Source organism: Equus asinus, chromosome 4 (assembly GCF_041296235.1).
Source record: "Equus asinus isolate D_3611 breed Donkey chromosome 4, EquAss-T2T_v2, whole genome shotgun sequence".
In the NCBI taxonomy this organism is placed as follows: domain Eukaryota; kingdom Metazoa; phylum Chordata; class Mammalia; order Perissodactyla; family Equidae; genus Equus; species Equus asinus.
This window is the reverse complement of record NC_091793.1, coordinates 123,548,420-123,571,849: the sequence shown is the minus strand read 5'-3', so window position 1 is coordinate 123,571,849 and position 23,430 is coordinate 123,548,420. Positions and strand designations below refer to the sequence as shown.

The following is a 23,430-nucleotide window of genomic DNA, read 5'->3' as shown; positions in this document are numbered from 1 at the left end:
TCACCCAGTGACCAAGCCTGCATGGATCTAGGGGAGGCTATGGAGTGAGGAGGGGAAGAACTGGCTGTGGGGAATTAGAGGTGAGAAGGGACTGTTTCTGTTTCATGCGTAAACCAGATTCTCAGCTCTGTTACTGAGTCACTCCTATGCTGCAGCTGCTTTAGGATTCCCTTGAGCGACCAGGGCCGTGCAGCAGGATCGACGTGCCACTAGTTACTGCTGTGTCGTCTCTATTCCTTGCAATCACTGAATACCTGAGGAGTGATTGAGAGAAGACCCTTGAAGTTGAGTTTGGTAATTTAGCACCACATGGTGGGAAGTGTGTGGCTCTGGTTTAGTCGTAAAGGAGGCTCAAGTCGAAAAGTCAAAATTGGTATACTGAGAAGTAGGAAATTTGCTCATTCTTTAATAAACTCTTCCCTTTAGTTTCCTCACTAAAGTATACTGAAAATTGCAAAATCATCCACTTGTCTGCCAATTAGGTGAGAATACCTCTGAGTTTTAAAGGTGTTTATGTCACTTCTAATCTCAAAAACAACTTTTTCTTTTGGAGGAAGATCAGCCCTGAGCTAACATCTGCTGCCAATCCTCCTCTTTTGCTGAGGAAGACTGGCCCTGAGCTAACATCCGTGCCCATCTTCCTTCACTTTATATGTGGGACGCCTACCACAGCATGGCTTGCCATGAGGTGCCATGTCCACACCTGGGTCCCAAAGCGGTGAACCCCGGGCAGCCAAAGCGGAAGGTGTGCACTTAACCGCTGTGCCACCCCTCTCAAAAACAACTTTAACTGCACTGTTCAAAGAGGAGAAAATTTATAAGCCATCAGAACGTTCTTGCCTATGGGAAGTTCACCATGTACCCTATACAAGATCAAGAATAACTCCTATTACTCAGGTAGAGAGCATAATTCTCCAAGTTAAATACCACCACTGATAATGTGCATCACTTAGTGCTTTTGAGGGATAACTTTGTAGTAACTGTTAATAGTCTGAATACAAGATTGACTAAAAAGCAATGCCTAAAGATTCCATTTCAACACTCCAACATCTGAGAAATGGTGTAGAACTTTGAGATTACTTCAAAATAGTTTTTTTTTAAAATAACACAAATGTAAATTATTCTAAGTTCCAATTCAAAATCTAAACTCCTTTTATTAAACCAACACCAATTTACATATTTATTATGCTTCAGGAGATGGGGCTGACAAGGAAAGGGACCCAGGAGGTAAAAGGGAATCTAACCATATAACTCTCTAGGCAATTCAGAACAGGTTAGAAAGTGAATAAAGATATTACTTGGAAAAGGATTGGTGTTGCACCAATTGATATGCAGGCATTTCAGCCTATTCACTAGATAATAGCAAATCCATTTTATAAACTGTGAACTAGTAATCTAGGCAGTGTTGCACAGCAGAAGGCATGCTGGACTAGGAATCTGAATATGTAAACTGAGGTCCCAATCCTGACAGTTACTGCTTTGAACAAGTAAGGAACCTTCTGGGCATCATCAACAGTGTGAAGGGGTGAGGTAAACCCCTCCTGATTTGTGGGTTTCGGCGTTTGACATGGTGTCCGTGGATGGTGTTCTTTGGATTGTCCTGTTTGGGGTTCACTGAGCTTCCAGTCTTGTAGGTTGCTATTTTTTTAATCAAATTTGGAAACTTTGGTTTCAAATATTTTATCTGCCCCATTTTCTCTTTCCTTTCTTTCTAAGACTCCTTGTGCACCTTGTTAGATTGTCCCACAGGTTCTTGACAAGGCTTTTATTTTTTCAATCTTTTTTTCTTTTTTTTGCCCTCTGTACATCACTTTGGATGAATTCTATCAATGTAAGTTCATTGATCCTTTTTTCTGTTCTGTCTACTCTACTTTTAATCCCCCTCTGATGAATTTCTGATTTTAGATACTGTATTTTTTAGTTCTAAGGTTTCCACTTGAGTCTATGTTATTAGTTTCCAAGTTTTTCCCGAAATGCCTACCTTTTCACCCCAAACTTCCATGTTTTCCTGTATAGACTCTGACATATTTATCATAGTCATTTAAAGTAATGTCTGCTGAATTGTTTGTGGGTCTGTTTCTATTGACTAATTTTTCTCAAAACTATGGGTCACATTTTTCTTTCTTCTCACTTACACACACACACACACACACACACACCATTGTGGACGATACACTGTAGTCTTTAGGTTGTGGTATCTTCCTCCGAAGGTAACTGCCTTTACCAGCAGACAATTAAATCATAGGTGGATCACCTTAAACTTGTGGAAGCTTGGTTTCATGCTTTGTTAGGGCGAGCCCCTTTGGTTTTCCCCTTTGTCCTAGGGTGAATTAATCAATCTTGGGATGTAGTATTTATTCCTAAGCCATAGATCCTCTGGAGTTTTAATGGAAAGACTGGGGTATTCTCAAGCTCCTGTCACCTGGTAAGACTTGAACTCCAAACTCATGTTCCTCCTGCAGTGGACAGTGGCTGGAACAACTGCTCAGCTCTTTCAACCTTCCAGCTGTTGTTTTCCTTTTGGGCTCTCTGGAGTCTCACTAGAGCAGAATCAGGGTCAGGGTGGGCCAAGAACTTTAGGCGAAAATATTCTCCCTCTTAGAACGTGGCTCCTTCCTTTCCTAGATTTCACCCTCAATTTCTAGCCATGATGGCAGTGCCATCATTTCAGGAAATGAGAGGGCATTTTTCTGTTTGCATTCTCTCTATACAACAGAGAGCAGCCACAGAGAAAAGCGTGGTTCCCTTCCTTAAGAGTCAAACCCTCCCCGGTTTCCACCTGCTTTTGGTAACTTCAGTGTCTTCAAAAAGTTTCTTTTTTTTCCTTCTTAGTTTGTTCATTGTTATTGGACACAAGCTTCTCTACCATTATTGGAATTGGAAACCCTTCTTAAATTTTAAATATCTGTGATTCTATGACTTGTAATTGGTGTGTTTTCACATTAGGTTTCCTTTGCTCTTCTTGTATTATCTTTTTCCAAATAATTAACTCTTAAGAATTCAGACTTTCAGAGAGGTGTGTCACCAGTTTGCGGTCATCCTTTTAGTGCATTATTGCTGGCTCATGTGATTAAAAAACATACAACATCCCAGAAGGAAAGTATAAAGGCCATACCCAAACGCGGCACCACACGCTCAAGTTTATTGTACAGTGACGAGTTACACACGGGAAACTAAGCAGAACACTGTCCCAGTTTTCACTAACTCAAATCAAGTTAGCAAATGACACATTTTAGAATACACTCATTTTATGTCTCACCCAATGTGGGTGATCACAAGAGAAGCTAAACAAAGAAAATTACTTTCTATGTTACTTAGGTAGCAAATTAATTTGATATATACAGCTTCCAAGTTACTTTAAGATATTTTAAAGTGTTTCAAAACTAGTAGGGAACTGTTTACGTCCAGCCTGAAAAAGAATGTAGAATGGACCATTTTAGGGGTAAATAGCTTCATTTGTGTATCCACAGCAGAATCACTCCTTCCTGCTAACAAAAATACTAATAAATCTCTGTGTAGGTTAGGTTTACTAAATTAATAATGACACTGAAATTAACTAGGTTTGGTTACATTGTTATATTGCACTTGAGAACAATGACAACAAAAAATCAAAGACTCAGTACCTCTCCCAAAAAGTTCATTATGTATCAGAAATTACAATGAAACACAAGCACATATGCATGCTACACACCCCTAGGTTCACTGTTCTAACTAGCCTACCAAGAAGTTAAAAGGGATACTCTTCAAAACACTAAGTCATTTCATTCACGGTTTTTGATCCTATATGCAGTTTTCAAATTTTGTATATTTTTCTCATTTATCCAACTACCACATATACAAGTTATTCAAGAATACAAAGTGACACTGAGATATGCAATGGTCATACACAAGTATTCCAAGAATGACTTACTCTTCTCCAAGCTCGGCACTACATTCTGTAACAGAGGAATGTCTACCAACTTACAGATTGTTTTCCTTATAAAAATCAGCTAGATACTCTACTTTTGCCACATAAATCTCTCTCCTAAGGTCAGGATTCATTATCAAAAATCTTTACGGCCCTCTTAAAGAAGCCAGTATGGTCTCTTTTACTAATACTTGAATTTTCTCTTTATATAAATATAAAGTATTAATGAGAATTTACTATGAATAAGTAGTTTCATAACACAGGTAGAATTGTGGCACTAATACTTTGCTTACTTGTTTTATACTTCAGAATTACTAAGAACTTAATCAGAATTACAGTAACAACTAATCATAAGAGAAAGGTATAGGGAAGAAAAGGAAAGAATGTTCCTCACACAAATGTTTCTCAATTCTCAAATAAATGTATACATAAGAAATCAACAACAGTATCAATATATTTTACGAATATCAAATGCTTTAAATATTCTCTACACCTCACTCATATGTGTTTTTTCAAACTGAATCAGATTATAAGAATTTTACACTTAAATGGATTTTAATTCTCAATAAATCACAAACAGTAGCATTTAAAATGTTTGAAAATTAAAATAGTTTTCATAGGACTACTTTTGACATTTCAAGCAAATACATTCACAGGCCACTTTAAGGTAAAAAGAATCCCAACATTTTGCCAAACATTTTCCTTAGAGAGTAGGCTTTTGCTTTATACTTCTACCATATTTTTGTGGAGATATAAATTTTCATTTTTTAAAAGAAAATACTATTGCTTAAAATTACATTTCATAAAGGAAATTTCAAACAGCATGTTAATTTCCAATGAAACATCCCACAATCTCCTTTACAAGGGTATACCTTGAGATAGACGCCATAAAGGAACAGATTGTGCAAAAGCAAATAGTAACCCTCTTTTCAAAGAGTGACTTTCTATCCAACATCTATCTTCAGGAATGACTGCTATTAGGTGGGAAAACAGGTAAGACGAAAGTTGTTATAGACCAACTTAGTAACCATCTGTGGCAGGCTCTACGATAAAAATATTTTTTTCTTAAAAAGTTTTAAATTTATCAGTAATAAAAATACTTATTGCATACGACTAAGATCTTTTAAGCTACTAATAAAATCTATACTACAAAACCTATTAATCTTGAAATTCATTAGAGCTAAATACAAGGTCTTATCAATATTCTAACTTGTATAACTCACCTACATTTGCCTCTATTTTATGAATATATTCTAGTTAGCCACTTGTGTAGAGAATTATAACACAAGACATGGCAAGATAAATTTCAATTTTTAAAACATAGAAAAATATTCAATTATTTAAGGAAAATACTTATCATTGCCAAATGAAGACAGCAATTAAAAAGTTATTAAATTCTCAACTTCCAATGTACAACATGACGTAATTGCACAAAAATAGGTATAATTAATAGTCATCCGCAGGCCTTGAGGAACTGTGAATAAATCACCCATTCCTCCAGAAAAGTCATCACCCTACAGGCATATAAAAGTACAACTTGCCTCCTATGCAGCTTTTATTAAAAAATCCTAGAAAAGTAATTTGTGTTAATAAGCCTAAGAAAGTTTTAAAAGGTTTCCAATAACTTGAATTGCTTATAAAAGTACCCTTTAGAAGTCACCTTGATATCTGAGACTAGTTTTACACATTACACTTTGCTTCAACTGAGGTCATATCCACGTGAGTAGCATCATGCTATTGCTAGAAGGAAACCAGTGAACTACTTTGAGAATTTCCATTCTAAGCATTTCCCATGGGCTTGGGGGGTTGGGTGCAGGTTCCTATAAGTTGTAAAGATTCCTCATTGATCTTGACCCATTTTCAGTAACAGTTTTGGAAATATAAGGAACAATACATGTACAGGGGGAAAACAAATTAATCCCAAGTGAAAATTCTTACTCTAAGAATGTACTATTAATAAGCAACTCTATCAAAGAGCTACAAATGTAGTCTTTTAATTAAAATGCTTTTTCTTTTTTGTATTGTAAATAGCCAGACTGATACAATGGGATAAATGTACTTTGGAAATGATTTCCAACTCCATATGGCTTTAAGCACCATGATATTTAGTGGAAATTAAACTATTACGCATAAGAGGCATTTCTGATTATGGAACGAATTTTTAGTATAGGTTGGCTTAAAGGATTTGAAATACAACTTATACAAATTAAAATGTAATAAAATGGACTGTGAATTAAATATAAATAAAAATTTAACAGCATGTACCCAATTTTCATATTAAAACACAATACTGTACCTTTGCTATTACAGGAAAGAATTTTGATGAAATCACGTTTGTTTGCTTTTTTTAAAGTTCTATGATGTAGGTAATATTAAAATCAAGTTCATGCAGTTACAAAGTTAGTAGCTTGAAAACGCAACTGTAGTGTAATGTGTATTAACATTAAGTACCTGTACAAAAGATGTGGATCCTAAGGCCCGAATTTGGATGGCTTTAAAACAACAACAACAACAACAAACAAAACGCAACATACAAAATCAGAAACAATAATCGTAGGAGGTACTGTTTTACATAAAGTGGTAACTCAGGCACTACCTGTCTTATGTACATTGAAGAAGAGCTCTCGCTTGAAATTTTATTATTTAAATACCTAAAAACACAAGTCAGTGGATGTGTATTAAATGTATGTCTGAACATAATTATAACAAAAAGGCTCACAAATATTGCTCTCATTTTGTGGTTAAAACAATGGGCACCATCAGCAGTACAGTCTTGGAATTTAATTCCTCATGAAGGAAACTGAAACCTGTAAGGAAGTTGGTGATTCGAACGGGTCAGGATGTAGCATAACTTAAAAATCACAGTTAAGTTTCTGAGTTTCCTTCACCATTTTCATGAGGTTGAAGCTGTTCTCTTTCTTGCTCTTCTTGAGGTGGCCGGACACGTTTAAAAAAGCCCATCTGTCAGTTGAAGAAAAGCTAACATCACTGCCACATCAGTGAAGAAAATTCAAAGTATTCTGAGTGATTATATTCTCACCAAGAAAATTTAAATGGCACTTGGTACAATTTTTCTTCCCTGAAATAGTATGTAATGCTCATCGTGCACCATCATTAAACGTCCCTTCCTTCCCTTCCATTCCTCCTCCTTTTCCTTCCTCTCTCCCTCTTTTCTTCTGCTTCCCCTCCCTCCCTCTCTTTCTAAGTCCATTACTTACCCTGTACATTACAAATACCAAAACAGCCAGTAACAACAACCCTGCTAGAACTGCTAAAATGATCACCCACACAGGCACAGGCATGGGTGCCGGCTGAATGCCCCAGGTGACATCAGTGGTGACCTGTCGGGGGAAAAAAGTTTGAGTTTGAAAAATAGTTCACTGACTTATTCAACAAATATCTGAATGCCCACAATATTTTACCTTAATGGTATTCACATTATTTTCTTCTCTTGTGTGTCTACAATCATTTATTTGGTATTGGTAGCATGTACAGACACACGAAAACTCTCCCAAATAGGTTAACTTCTGACTGCCTCTGAAACGATTTTTAAATAATCCTATCCAGTTTATGATATATTGGTCCCATTTTTAATTCTCAAATTTAAGATCTTTAAAATGCTTTCACTTACTGCAGTTAATTTCTAACGTGGGGAGAAATTTCCCAAATTTCCCCCAGTGAAATTTAGTACATGCTAACAATCTCTTACAGAGGACAAGATGCCAAAGTAAAGCTTTAATAACTCCGGGGTGGGGGAGTAAAACAACACTATTAAACCAGGTTATAATCCTATCAAATAACTCTTAATTACTTAAAACTATTGAAATAGTTAAACTGCCATTATTTAAAATAGAATAAAAACATCTATGGCATTGAACTGAGTGGATTTATTCCATTGCCCCAAATCAACGACTTACTAATGTGGAGTTGAAGATATCCTCAATTGGAAGGTTCTTATAAGGAAACTCGATGACATTAAATGAAGCCGATGACTTCAGAGAATATGAATGATTCTGGTTTTCCTTCTGTATGGAAACAACAGTGAAATGATTTCCTGATGACAGGCCTTTTTCATTTCTTGGAAAAAATGGAGAAGTTTGCTGAACGCTGCATCTGTCCACTTACATTCATAAAGGTCTCGGTCCACAGCAGAGACCTCACATACAGGATTGCACTCTTTCCTCTGTCTAGCCGCCCAACCTGGCAGACAATCTTCAAGCATTCAGCAATTCCACAACCCTGCCAAAACAAATTATTTACTTACGAGAAAAGGTCGTTCTATCATCTCTTCAACATATGAAAATTACACATTATACTTGTTTTATGCAAAGGCTTAAGAGATGATCCAGATTCTTTTGCCTTATAGGAATAAGGTTTAAAATGGACAGGCTAATAATTGACTCTTTGAAGGCTTTTTGTTAAGGAAGGGTTAATTTTAATGTGATTTGTTATAGGAGGAAAAGATCTATAATATTACAAGATTCACTTTTACGGCTAGAATTCAAAATTCTTTAGGCAAACCCAGAGCATGGTGATTTTAGTATGACATAAAAATCAGATCACAATGTGTCTGTGGGAAAGAAAAAGAAGCGAGTGAATCTTTAACAGTTATTCCACGTCAGACGTGTAGAAACCAAGTGTCATGCCGATGGTCTTTGCCACATTCAGTGTCTTTATCAGGAACTTGAAGGCAGGCAGGTGAAAATAACAGATATTCACTACCTCATATGTGCCGGTCAAACTGCATTAGACATGTCACATGCATACACCTCACAACAATGCTGTCCAGTAAAGGGCACCTCTAGTTGATGACTAGGAAGAGAAGTGAGCGTCCTTGACCTGATAAAGGGGATCTATGAGAAGCCTATAGCTAACATCATACTTAATGGTAAAAGAATGGATCCTTTCACCCAAACATTAGGAACAAGAAAATGACGCCAGTTCATGACACTTCTATTTAACATTGTTCAGAAGGTTCTAGCCAGTGCAACTAAGAAAGAAAAAAAATTAAAAGATATCAAGACTGCAAAGGAAGAGGTAAAGCGATCTCTATTCACAGATGACAGGATCTTATATACAGAAAACACTAAAGAATCCATAATAAAACCATAAGAACTAATAAGTAAGTACAGAAAAGGTGCAGAATATGAAATCAATATACAAATACAAGCTGTATTTGAAACAGCTATACAAAGCTGTATACAAGCTGCATTTGTACATAGCTATATAGCTATACACTAGCAATGAAAAATCTGACAATAAAATTAAGAAAATAATTCTATTTAAAATAGCCTCCAAAAAGAATAAAATACCTGGAAGTAATTTAATCCAGGAAATGTAAGACATGTACACTGAAAACTACAAAATACTTTTGAAAGAAATGAAAGAAGACCTAAATAAACAGAAAGATATCTCATGTTCGAGGACTGAAAGACTTAATATTGTTAAGATGGAATACTCTCAAATTAATAGACAGATCCAATAAAGTCACTATCAAAATTCCAACTACCTTTTATCTAGAAATGGACAAGCTGATCCTAAAATTCATATGTAATTGCAAGGGACCCCAAATAGCCAAAACAACTTTGAAAAAGAAGAAAATGTTGAATGACTCACACTTTCCAGTTTCAAAACTTACTGTAGAGCTACAATAATCAAAAGATTTTGGTACCAGCAGAAACAATACAGGTATAGATCAATGGACCACAATTGAGAGTCTAGAAATAAACTCATACATTTATGGTCAATTCATTTGCAACAAGGGTGCCAAGACCATTTGAGGGGGATAAACAGTCTTTTCAACAAATGATGCTTGGACAACTGAATAGCCACAAGCAAAAGAATGAATCTGGGCCTCTCCTCCACACCAAATACAAAAATTAACTCAGTATGGATCAGGGATATAAATCTAAGAGCTAAAAACAGAAAACTTAAAAAACCATAAAACTTAGGTGTAAATCTTCAGGACCTTGGTTACACAAGAGTTTCTTAAATATAACAGCAAAATTATAAGCAACAAAAGAAGAAACAGACTTGAGAAAAGAAATTTAGACTTCTTCAAATTTAAAAATTTTTGCATCAACGGTGACTATCCAGAAAGTAAAAAGAACAAACTAGCAGAAAGAGAAGTTGAGAATACAATCCCATTTACCTACACAACAAAAAGAATAAAATACCTAGGAATAAACTTAACCAAAGAGGTGAAAGACCTATACACTGAAAACTATAAGACATTATTGAAAGAAATCGAAGAAGACATAAAGAAATGGAAAGATATTCCATGCTCATGGATTGGAAGAACAAACATAGTTAAAATGTCCATATTACCTAAAGCAATCTACAGATTCAATGCAATCCCAATCAGAATCCCAATGACATTCTTCATGGAAACAGAACAAAGAACCCTAAAATTTACATGAAACAACAGAAGAGCCCAAGCAATCCTGAGAAAAAAGAACAAAGCTGGAGGCATCACAATCTCTGACTTCAAAATACACTACAAAGCTATAGTAATCAAAACAGCATGGTCCTGGTACAAAAACAGACACACAGATCAATGGAACAGAATTGAAAGTCCAGAAATAAAACCACACATCTATGGACAGCTAATCTTCGACAAAGGAGCCAAGAACATACAATAGAGAAAGGAGAGTCTCTTCAATAAATAGTGTTGGGTAAACTGGACAGTCGTATGCAAAAGAATGAAAGCAGACCATTATCTAACACCATACACAGAAATCAACTCAAAATGAATTAAAGACTTGAATGTAAGACCAGAAATCATAAAAATTCTAGAAGAAAACATAGGCTGTACCCTCTTTGAAATGGGTCTTAGCAGCATCTTTTCTTTTCTTTAAATAGACATGAATACTAAGTCTACTCAGAAAAGGGAAACAAAAGAAAAAATAAACAAATGGGATTTCATCAGACTAAAGTTCAGCAAAGCAAAGGAAACCATGAACAAAACGAAAAGACAATCCATCAACTGTGAGAAAATATTCACAAATCATATATCTGAGAAGGGGTTAACTTCCAAAATACATAAAGAACTCACACAACTCACAACAAAAAAACAAATAACCCAATCAAAAAATGGGCAAAGGATATGAAGACATTTTTCCAAAGAAGATATACAGATAGCCAACAGGCACATGAAAAGATGTTCAACATCATTAATTATTAGGGAAATGCAAATCAAAACTACAATGAGATATCACCTTACACCCGTCAGAATACCGACAGGTGTAATACACTTGGCTATAATTACCAAGTCAAAAAAACAACAATGTTGGAGAGGATGTGGAGAAAAGGGAACCCTCATACACTGCTGGTGGAAATGCAAACTGGTGCAGCTACTATGGAAAACAGTAGATTTTTAGCCATTTCTCAAAAAATGAAAAATAGAAATACCATATGATCCAGCTATCCCACTACTAGGTATTTATTCAGAGAACACGAAATCAACAATACAAAGAGATTTACGCACCCCTATGTTCACTGCAGCATTATTCACAATAGCCAAGACGTGGAAGCAACCTAAGTGCTCATCAACTGATGAATGGATAAAGATGATGTGGTCTATATATACAATGGAATACTACTCAGCCATAAAAAAAAGACAAAACTGTCCCATTTGCAACAACATGGATGGACCTTGAGGGTATTATGTTAAGCTAAATAAGCAGACAGAGAAAGACAAATACCACATGATTTCACTCATATGTGGAAGATAAACAAACACATGGATAAAGAGAACAGATTAGTGGTTACCAGAGGGGAAGGGGGCAGGTGGTTGGCAAAAGGGGTAGAGGGGAACATACATACAGTGAAAGATAAAAACTAGACTATTGGTGGTGAACACGCAGTCTATACAGAAACTGATATATAATAATGTACACCTGAAATTACACAATGTTATAAATCAATATGACCTCAATAAAATAAAAAAGAAAGTAAAAAGACAACTTACAGAATGAGAGAAAATATGTGCAATTATAGCCCTGATAGGGTAGCAGCCAGAATATATAAAGAATGCTTTACGACTCAACAATAAAGGCAAACAACCCAATTTAAAAACGGGGAAAGGATTTGAACAGACATTTCTCAGAGGAAGACATACAAATGAAAAGATGCTCATCATCATTAGTCATTAGGGAAATGCAAATAAAGCATATGAGATACCACTTCACACTGATGATGACTATAAAAAAGCGTTTTTTAATTTTAAAAAAGCCAATAGCAAGTGATGGCAAGGATGTGGAGAAACTGGAAACCTCATCCATCGCTAGTTGGGAATGTAAAATGGTGGAACCACTTTGATAAATAGTTTGGCAGTGCTTTAAAAGTTAAACAGAGCTCCCAAATGACCCAGTAATTGCATTCCTAGGTTTATTCTCAAGAGAACTGAAAACATATGTTCACAAAAAACTTGTGTATGAATGTTCATAATGGCACTATTTAAAACAGACAAAAAGTGGAAAGAACCCAAATGTTCATCAACTGATGAACAGACAAACAAAATCTGGTATACCCACAGAATGGAATATTATTCAGCCATAAAAATGACTGAAGTACTAATATATGCTACATACAACACGATGACCTAAAAAACATTATACTAAGTCGAAGCCAAAAACAAAAAGCCACATATTGTATGATTTCATTTACATGAAATGTCCAGAACAGACAAATCCTTAGAGACAGAAAGCAGATTAGTGGTTGCCAGGGGCTGGCGGCAGGGAAGAAGGGGTAGGGACTGCTTAATGGGTACAGAGTTTCCTTTTGAAATGATGAAAATGTTTTGTAATCGGTTAATGGTGGTTGCACAATGTGAATATATTAAAAATCACTAAATTGTATAGTTTAAAATGGCTAAAATGGTGAATTTCATATTATGCAAGTTTTATCTCAATTTTTTAAAAAATGCTATTCTCTAGGAGGATAGAGTGTACAGGATGGAAAATGAGGTGGGGGTAGGAAGTAATTTCTATTTCATACGTATTGGCCAGGGAAGTTCTGTCGTACTCTGCCTTTATGGACACCAGAAGGAGACAGGACGTAAGCCACAGGGCTATCTGGACAAGGAGCACTCCAGGCAGATGGGAGAGCAATTTTCAAAGCCTGGAGGTAGAAACATGCTTGGGGCTGTCTATTCAATGAAAAGCAAGGCAGCCAGAATGCGAGGAACAGAGAGAGGAGAGGAGATGGAGGCAGAAAGGCGGAAGGGCCTTGATTCTGTTGACTTCAAGGCTTCCCAGGTTCTGGCTTTCTCTCAGAGTTAGGTGGGAAGGGACCACAGTGACATGATGTAACCTACATTTAAAAGGATCACTATGGCTTCTGATGGCAAATAACAGTAGCAGGAAAAAGGTGGAAATACGGAATCCAACTAGAGGTTTGAGAATAGTCCAGGTGAGAGAGGACGGTGGCTTGGGTTAGGCTGTGGCAGTGGTAGAGCTGATGAGAAGGGGCCAGATTCTGGGTCTTCTGAAAGTAGACATTAACAGAATTTGCTGATATAAGAACATGAGATATGAGAGAAGGAGAGGAGTCAAGCATGATGCCCAGGTTTTGGACAGAGAACTAAATGTGGAATGCTGTAGAAAGAGCAGAGTTCGGAAAACTCAAGGGTACATTCTTAGAGTTAAGTTTAAGATTCCTATTAAATATTTAAGAAGAGTTCTACTAGGCAGTTGGATGATCAAGTCTGGAGTTCAATGCAGAGGATCAAACTGGATGTATAAATCAAAGTCATCCACACAGGGGTGGTATTAAGGGTCATGACAGTGAGTAAGATCATCTAGTGCAGCACTGTTTGACAGAACTTTCTACACGACGGATATCATCAGTATGGGGATATCTGCACTTCCCAAAGCAGTAGCTCCTAGCCTCATGGGGCTATTGAACATTTGAAATGTGGCTGACAGAGACGTCAATATTATAGCACAGATCTAAGGAACGAATGTAGGTGGAGCAGACAAGAAATGTGAGATTTGAGCCTTAGAATACTCTTACAGAGTTTAAAGGTCTGAAAATGGAGGTTAAGAAGAAGTAGTCAGTTGTGGTAGGTGGAGAACCAGAAGAGAGTAGTGTCCTAGAAATGAATGAGGAGTGCTTCACGAAGAAGGAGGTGATTAATGGCCAAAAGTCACTGAGCAGTTGAATTGGATGAGAACGAAGAAGGACCATGGCACTTGGTGACGTGAAGTGACTGCTGACGACTAATGAACGTAAACACTGCACCAGGTTCTCTGCCTGGTGATGGGTTGCAGATCGGTTAAATTTCAAACACTTAAATGATATAAGCCCTTTCTAAGATTATAGTCATTACATAGGCTGACTCAAAAAAAGTTGATCACAATGTTAATCATTATTGTAATATATTGTTATTGAGGCCTTCTGGGTTTTTCCTGCAGTGTTGCACTAAAGCCTCAAAGATCAGGATGAGGCCAGGAGAAATGTCAGTTAAAGGAGTGTAGTCAGAAAAATAAGTTGGACCATAAAATATTTTCATTAGCAATCTATAAAGTCAGATCATTTGAAGCAAATTTGGCATTAATTTGACCAGGAACAAGGAAATTATGAAGAATGGATGGTATAAAAGTATATATAGTTCTTTCAAGCACAGCTGTTGTTATTTTTGAAATGTGCTTTGGCATCCCTTCTATAATCACTTATTTTTAAATGTTTAAAGTGCTTGTTGTTGAGATGGCGCTTACCAAAGTGTGAACGTCTCCTTCAGTGAGGGTGAGATCTCGCTTAGTGATGAGATGGTTCCGGTCACCTTGCCCAGAAACTGTGTCATTCTTTTCAGTTTGCGAATTTGAGATCTATGATTACAATAAACTGGTGGTAAATAATAATGGAAAACATTTTACATGGACATTTTGGCATAAACTGTTATATGTGATTAAAACAGTGACTGGAAATTTGGTACAATAGAAAACTCACCACTTAACATATAAGGTGAAAAGTAAGCATAGAAAATAAAGATTAGAGTCTTTCGTATGTAGAAAAAAGTTACCTCTGCCTAGCCATGATTTTCTCCCCTTGCATAGCGAGACAGGAAACTGATAAAATACAGAAACAGACTGAAATTTCACAGTGTACATCTGTGATGAGTGTTAATTAGGAACATACATCTTTTGTTTTGTTTTCTTAACTTTCCTTAGTCCAAATTGTGCAACAGCTTCTCGTCAAAACTTATGTGCTAGGATGGGGATGACTGTAGCCAAAGTATACAGAATTCCATAAAATGACATTTTTCTAGGTCATGTAAGTCAAGAGAGCCACAGTAAAATGTTGTATCTTATCCCAAAGACAAAAATTTCAACAACAAACATCCTCAACACAACATTATAGTGGATAAACCACAAGGCAATGGAACTAAACTCAAACTGAGTCACTTACGAATATCTCCTGAGGCTCACGAAACACTTCACAAATACACCGTTCACTAGGACGTCACAGAATCAACCTTTACTCATGTCACGAATAAACAATTTAATTCTTAGTGTACTGGTTATGAACTAAAATATTTTTGCAGAGTGGGTCTGTGGATTAGAATAGTTGTTTTATTTCACATTTCTTTTATGGGTTCAGAAAGAAAAGCAATAAAACATCATCATAATGAAGCGCTGCTATTAACCACATTACCTTAATCCTCAAAGGGTTGATCTCCATATCTGAGGTGCAGTTCATCGGCCCATCAATATCGTATTGCAGGATGTAGAGCAAGGTGTTATTGTTGTATTTGTAAGGCCACTGAAGGTTTAGCATTGCCTTGCTGAAGGAACTTGGACCGTTGTTTCTCAGCTAATGAGGAAAAGAAAAGGCAAATACTTTCGGCAAAAATCTACTCTATAACCCTTCCCCTACACCAACCTTAGGGATCATTAGCAACAGGATTTGAACAACAGCAGAGTTACCATAGTAACTGTAATACTACAACATGCCCATTATTATGCAAAAGACATGAAACTTCACATTTGCCTCTAGCGTAGGGCAGGATGTGTTGGAATGAAAATATAAACAAAAGAGGAAAATATGAAAAAGTTACTAATGAAAGATAGTGTAGAAAATTCTCTTCCTGCAGAAACAAAATTTGGATGTTCTGCTATAGGCATTTTCGATTTTTAGTTAGAACTGCAAAATGTCTGTGTGAAAATATTCAATGACCTATTGCTTTTATTCAAAAATTGGTTTTAAACAAGAATTTGTATAAACTGCTTTCTTTACCCCCTAGAAGCTACTTATCTAATAAAAATGAACTTATGAATAGGAAAAAAATTCAAAGAAATCTCTGGTATATACTTAAACTATGCAGAGTGTACATAAAAATTAAATAGATTTGTTTTTTAAAAATAGTCCCTCTGTTCTCTCTTTGCCGGCTCTCTACCAGGTATCAGTTAAATCCAAGAACTGCAAACCTCATAGATGTGCTGAACGACTGGCCCAACGTCTTCCTCAGTGTCAGGGTTCTCCTTGTGCTCCCAATTCGGAATCGGAAGAAAGATATGATCAGGACTTGAGACTCTAAACAATGACCAAAGAAAACCTACCATGAATATCAAAATGATATGGTCAGTCCATTTTCAAAAGTAGCCTGTATCCAAATGAATAAAATCAGAACTAATTAAAAAAAACCCCACTATACATGCATGCGTACATGCGCGCACACACCCACACACACACACACACTACGCTTTACCGACTCTAATGTAACAGGTGAATTGATAAGTCAGTTTGCATAAAGTTCAATAAACTTATTTTGTGCCTGCTGTTGCCATATCTGGTTTATTTCCAGAGGATTACCAAACAGTTATTCGGGGCTTGGGACACACGTAGGACCTTCTTCTTTCTACAGGAGCTCCAGTTCTAGCAAAACCACCACTAACCACCGAGTGCCTACATCCAAAACAAGCTAGGGGGCCTCATAGTTACTTTTAAAAAGGAACTACTTAGTGAAATAGTTTAAATCACCAGAATGAGATACTCAACTCAGTAATCATACTGACCCTCTTATCTCAACAGCAGCTAAAACAGCAAGGTCAGCTTTGTAAGATACAACTGGGCTTACTTTGTCAAAAAGATTGGAGCTGAAAAAGAAAAAAATATATTTAGGACTGAATTGAGCATAATCATCGTCAAAATCACACAGAGGCAAATGCAGTAAAATTAAAAATGAACAAATTAAAAGCAACAAAGAAATGAAAAACTTACAAATCACATAATGACTTTTAAAAGTATTTAATTCCAAAAAGATGACCAAGTTTTACTTCTTAGTTTTGTTTGACAAACTCAAAACTGATGATAAAATTATTCTTATAATATAAATATTGATTTTGAGAAACGGTAGAATCAAGTACTTAAGTTTTAGTCTATTCTGTTCCATAATATTTAAAGTATATTACATAATACATTTATAACAAATAATATGTCCTCAATAGTTATTATAAACTCGAAAAAGTTGTTTTCATACCTTTGGATCTGCAAATCAAATTTCACAGAAGTATCCATCTCTGATTGCTGGTGTACGCTGAAACGAAGACCAGCTAAGAGCTGAAGGGGGAGGAAAAGATGCTAACATAGGTTAAAACAATGTCTAATCAGTGAAATTTCAAATCCAATTTCCAAATATAGGGTTTTTCTGAACTTACAATAAAACTGAAAGTACTCTAACAAAGACAATTAAATCTCATCTTCTATTGAATCTCTTTTATTTAAGATACTTGGGCCAATTCATAATGGAGCCTACTTAACAATTATTAAATATAATTATATCTCTTTATAATATTAACTATCTTTCTAAAAAATGCAAAAGTAAATGCTTGTTGATCCAATGAAAGCACAACAATTATGCACAATTATTTGGTCGCAGGAAGCTAACAACTGAACTTGTGTTCACATATGGAGCAGGAAGGAAGAAATGGATGGTTAACAAGAGTGAGAACTTGGCTAATGAAGGCATGAATTGAGCCAGAATGAGAATCTCTCCACACCTCTCACCACTCTACCAACATTGAACATCCTAACTTCTGCAGGCAGAAAACTGTTATTTTAAAGAGAACAACTGAGCCACAAGATAAGAGAAAGCAGGCTCCTTGGGGACCGCATAAATGATACATAAAAATGGCACTTCTGGGGCTGGCCCGGTGGCGCAGCGGTTAAATGTGCACATTCTGCTTCAGCGGCCCGGGGTTCGCCGGTTTGGATCCCAGGTGCGGACATGGCATGCTGTGGTAGGTGTCCCACGTATAAAGTAGAGGAAGATGGGCATGGATGTTAGCTCAGGTCCAGTCTTCCTCAGCAAAAAGAAGAGGATTGGTGGCAAATGTTAGCTCAGGGCTAATCTTCCTCAAAAAAAAAAAAAAGGCACTTCTAGGGGACTTCATCAAACTGCCTCCCACTTGACAAAGCCTGGCGTGGGATTTGACATAACCTGGAATGATCTACACTGAACGGGCGGTGAGTGGGAAAGCTAGAGAGAATGAGGATATGAAAAAATAAAAAGCAGGTTCCCTCATTAATGAAATATTGTGTTAAATATATGTGAAAAAATGCAATTCAGGGTACTCCGTTCAAGCCCTCTTCCCTAAGAGACCATACATCTAGAAACAATAATAACTTTTAATAGAAAACATACTTCAATATGAAACATTTATTTTAACTGAAATATATGACACATAAGAGTGTGTAAATTTAAGGCATACAACATGTTGATCTGATACATTTGTAAATTGTAATATGATTGCCATTGTAGCACTAGTTAGCACCTCTATCATGTCACATAATTCGCATTTCTTTTTTGTGGCTGGAATAATTAAGACCTAGTCTCTTAGCAAGTTTGACAATTATAATACTATGAATATTGAATACTGTGAATGCTGAATATGGTTGTCTATATTCACTATGCTGTGCATTAGAGCTCTAAGACTTATTTACTACTAGTTGCAAGTTTGTACCCTTAAACAACAGCTAATAGGAGAAATGTTATTTAGGGTAAATACAGAATATTTAACCCCATATTATTGCAGATCTTCAAATTACCGATATGTGCTATTAAATTAAATTTTATTGAAAAAGTAACATGAAATAGATACTGCCATTTTTCCTTGATACTAGAAATTCTACAAGGTGTATTTTGTTTCCTTTTTAGAGGATTTGGGAAGTGACTCAGTGAGTGCTTCTTCTCAAGCTCCTGGGCTCCCTTCTCCACCACCTGAAGGGGACGCTCTTTGATCCTGCTCGGGAGGACCATACAGGTTTCAAGTTAATGAGAAAATTCTATCTCAACTGAGAATGACAGTCTTGGTATTTGTCAGAGTGCTTTGAGGATTCATTAAAGCATTAGTTTAAAATATCAAAGTTAGAATTTCAGTCCTCAATTTGAACCATGTTCTCATCCATTTACCAAATTGAAGGCCGTGTAAAAAGCAGCTTATTGAATACAGTACAACAGCACAACCCATTATTTTAGTGCCTTCGTCAAAACTAAAACTCTGCTAATTTACATTCTAAATCAAAACCAATTTAATGACACTATTTTGAAGTGTTTATTAAAAAAATTACTATGGATAAACCCACAGAGAAATATGCTATTTTCTTTAAAAGAAAAAAAAAATCCATTTAATTAAAATAACTTACTTGAGTTCCAGCCTTCATTGGGTTTCCAAGGTCACATACCACTTGGCGGGTTTGGTTTTCTGTCTTAAATGCACAGGAAAGTCTTGCTAAGGCCTTTGATAAAGAACAAAGATTGAAAGGAAAATAAATTAATGACCCCCAAAAAAAGCAGACGCCATAAGACTATAAAGTTCCTAGACAATAGCATGCAGTTGGATATTTAAGTTTCTTGTTTTACAAAGTAAATACATGTATTTGAGCAAATAGGGGGTACAGGAGAAGCCAGAATTGTGTACAATTGCCACATACAAACGTAAAAATGTTCTGAAAGGTCCCCAGAGGATTTAGTTACATAACCATATTACCCCTGACAAATTATTTGATGGACAGGCTCAGACACTTTATCTTTCTGACCTTGTTTCAGGCACTAACTAGCAATTCTACAAGTGTCCTATCAATGCATTATGCAAAGTATTAGGCTTGAAAAGAATTATGTAAGATAGGCACGCCATTGTCTAGCAATTTATCCTTAGGTAGAATGGCTAAGCTTTTACAAGCCTAATGGGACAGTAGCTCATTAATGTTAATGAGACCTAGGAGTGCATTTCGATTTTTAAAGAGGCAGCTTGCTTACTTCACTGTTGCGGACAACCCCGATGAAATCAGCCTGCGGTGGGATGGAAATGATGAGCTCCGCTTCATAGGCACCTTCTCCTTGATTCTGAGCTTTAACAATCAATGTCAGAGGATTGTCGTCCCCTATATAGATTTTCTTTTGATCACTGCAAGTTAATACAAATCTAGACAATGAAAAAAGACTGCACAAGGAGAGCATGACTGTTCAAAGAAATAAGAGATAAATAGACAGCACTGACACATTCAACAGTGTCTCAAGATATTTTAAGACTACTTCACAGCTCAATAGAAAACTGGAAATAGCACAGTGGGTGCAAATCCAATGCTTCTGTCAGTAAAAGAACACACTGATGCCACTAGTGCATCACTATCATTCACATCTATTACAGAAGCAATTTTCTCTCTCTTAGTAAGTACTATTAATTCCCTGATTTTTTTCCTGAAAGCTTAACTAATCATTTGTCACAATTCTCACAATATTCTTTATAATTTATACACCATATAAAATGCAATCAGATTCCTTTAGTTAAGAGTATGTCTACAACAAAGTGTATCTTTAAAAGAATATAGTATTACTTTGGGACACTACCCAATGGTGAACGGAAACAAGACTGTCAACCTAGGCAACTAGTGACAATAGTGGACATTTTTTTAAAGCTCAATATTGATTGTTTTACAATTATAGAAAATAGTACATTATCTTTCTATATAACTAATTCTCATTAAAATATATTATTATTTTGAATAGAAAAATGTGCTCTTCCATTTAAATTTCTTATTATACTATTTACTGTTTGGAGGAAAACTTACCTATCCACAGAAACTTCCAGTTTGGGTTTACAGACATTGTCTTCACCACAGTCAAGGAGAATATGAGCCTACAAAAAAACACTTTATTTTTTCTATATGAAAAAATAGTATAAGACACATATGTAGTATATACCAGTATATGTGGATGTATGTGAATACACATATATACACACACATTTATATACATCATATGCACTCATCGACTTGTTTGCATACCTGAATGCAAAAGGGATCATGGCTGCTTATTTTTAAACAGATCAGTGGAGATAATCAAGAATGAAAAGGAAGAAAAAGATACATAGGATATAATACAATTAGGTGAAATTTTTACTTCTATCCCAAATTAGCTGTTAATAATTTTTGAATGGAGTGTTGTGTAGAAAAGAAAGCACCAGTCAAGAAACGAGGGGTCAGCTTGAGTCTGCTGCGCTAGCTAAAGTGTGTGATCTTGGGCAAGATAAACTCCCTCACAGACTATGCTTCTGCCAACATCATGGAAATATGGCTGCCGAGTGTAAAAGAACAATGAGCTGTAGATATACAGCAGCAATTCGGACAGGCAGACCAAAGGGAACAGAAACTGGACAGACTGAGTCCAGCAGATGCACGGCCATTTAGAAAGATGAGAGAGAAGGAACTAGAAAAATGAAAGTTAGCCAATCCAGGATAGGTGAAATAAGCAAAAATCCGAACTTTCACCCTCTAGATCTGGCTATGAGAAGCCAGGTGGAACAACATGGAAAATCTAAAAGCGAGAAACTGTGGGAGGCAGCCGAAGAGGTTGGATAGGATATGAAAGAGGAATATAAAAATTGAGAAGCGGGGCCAGCCTGGTGGCGCAGTGGTTAAGTGCATGCACTGCACTTCGGTGGCCCAGGGTTTGCAGGTTCGGATCTCGGGTGCAAACCTACACACTACTCATCAAGCCATGCTGTGGCAGCATCCCACATACAAAATAGAGGAAGACTGGCACATATGTTAGCTCAGGGCCAATCTTCCTCACCAGAAAAAAAAAATTAAGAAAAGAGGAAAGGAAAAAAGATGAAGCCATTCTTGGTTTGTCTATTGATAATATCCAAAGGGCTTCAGGTCCAGAGGTAGACAAAAAGAAAAAAGAAAAAGATTTTAAGAGGGAAAAATAATGAAAAGCGTCCTTTAAAAAAAGATGATGACTGGGGCCAGCCCAGTGGCGTAGGGGTTAAGTGTGTACATTCCGCTTTGGCGGCCCAGGGTTCGTTGGTTCGGATCCTAGGTGCAGACACGGCACTGCTTGGCAAGCCATGCTGTGGTAGGTGGCCCACATGTAAAGTAGAGGAAGATGGGCACGAATGTTAGCTCAGGGCCAGTCTTCCTCAGCAAAAAGGGGAGAATTGGCAGCAGATGTTAGCTCTGGGCTAATTTTTCTCAAAAAAAAAAAAAAGAAGATCATGACTGTATGCTTCCAAGTCACAAGGGACATGCAGCTACCCAGAATAAAATTATATGATAGAGATCTTAACTGTCAATTTAATGGGATGAAACCCAAAAATATACGTGACTTAATTTAATGACCTAGACATAAGTAGTTGCTATGTGCTTCAAGAAGGAAAAAAAAAGGTCAGACTATTAGGAGAACTCTGTGATGATTCCAGAAGTCACACCAAATATAATCACTGATGAATTAGTTCAGGAATAAAGAGTGAATTTTGCAGATAACAAATTAACTAGTGAAATGGTGTGTATTAATAGTCCCAGTTAGAATGATGAGTATCTGAAGTTTGGAATGAACAGTATGTATGAAATATTAATAAAACTGTGGTAAAGGGATGGTTGGCTGACTACCACACTATATTAAAGAAAAAGGACTGGGCCAGCATTGGTTCAGCTAAGTATTAAAATATGCTGTCGGGAAAGGTATTCTCAGAAACAGAAAAGCATGGAGCAACGTCTTCCATTCACAAAGAACTAAATCTCTACAGTTATATATTCAAATCTTGCACAAAATAAGAACTTAACACATATTTGAAAGAATGGAGGGTAGGAAAAAAAAACACTCTGCAGAAAGCACTAAATGTCTACTCCAAAGGATTGGGGTGCAGCAAGGGAAACCCTAGACTAGCTGCCCTGGCCAGTGCTGGAGCCACTAGGGGGCCCCATGGGGCTTCTGCGCACTTGCAATGTGCCGAATGAGATTGAGAAATTGGTTTTTAAATTTTATTTAATTTTAATCTCAGTTGAGATGTGCTGTAAGTATATAATACACTCTGAATTTTGAAGACAGTAAAAAATAGAATGTAAAATATTTCACTGATAATTTTTAAATGGATTATATGTTGAAATGGTAATATTTAGGAGATTGTTATGGACTGATTTGTGTCCCCTCAAAATTCGTATGTTGAAGTCTGAACCCCTCAGTACCTGAGGGTGTGACTATATTTGGAGATATGGCCTTTAAAGAGGAAATTAAGTTAAAA

The 23,430-nt window shown here is 36.4% G+C and overlaps 1 protein-coding gene across 2 annotated transcripts in view; it reads right to left on the bottom strand.

The window, feature by feature from the left end:
* Positions 1–3,120: 3,120 nt before the first annotated feature.
* The window catches only part of ITGAV (integrin subunit alpha V), an 86,678-nt gene continuing 66,368 nt past the window's right edge, over positions 3,121–23,430 (bottom strand). For both annotated transcript variants that reach the window (XM_070508224.1, XM_070508223.1), the window contains exons 19-30: positions 20,978–21,045; positions 20,166–20,313; positions 19,553–19,645; positions 17,388–17,467; positions 16,924–17,004; positions 16,336–16,441; positions 15,563–15,721; positions 14,626–14,736; positions 8,033–8,146; positions 7,825–7,932; positions 7,126–7,248; positions 3,121–6,868 (exon numbers count right to left, since the gene is read on the bottom strand). In XM_070508224.1, coding sequence (XP_070364325.1) covers positions 6,773–6,868; positions 7,126–7,248; positions 7,825–7,932; positions 8,033–8,146; positions 14,626–14,736; positions 15,563–15,721; positions 16,336–16,441; positions 16,924–17,004; positions 17,388–17,467; positions 19,553–19,645; positions 20,166–20,313; positions 20,978–21,045 — 1,287 coding nt within the window. In that variant the 3' untranslated portion in view covers positions 3,121–6,772. The remainder of the gene's footprint in view (positions 6,869–7,125; positions 7,249–7,824; positions 7,933–8,032; positions 8,147–14,625; positions 14,737–15,562; positions 15,722–16,335; positions 16,442–16,923; positions 17,005–17,387; positions 17,468–19,552; positions 19,646–20,165; positions 20,314–20,977; positions 21,046–23,430) is intronic.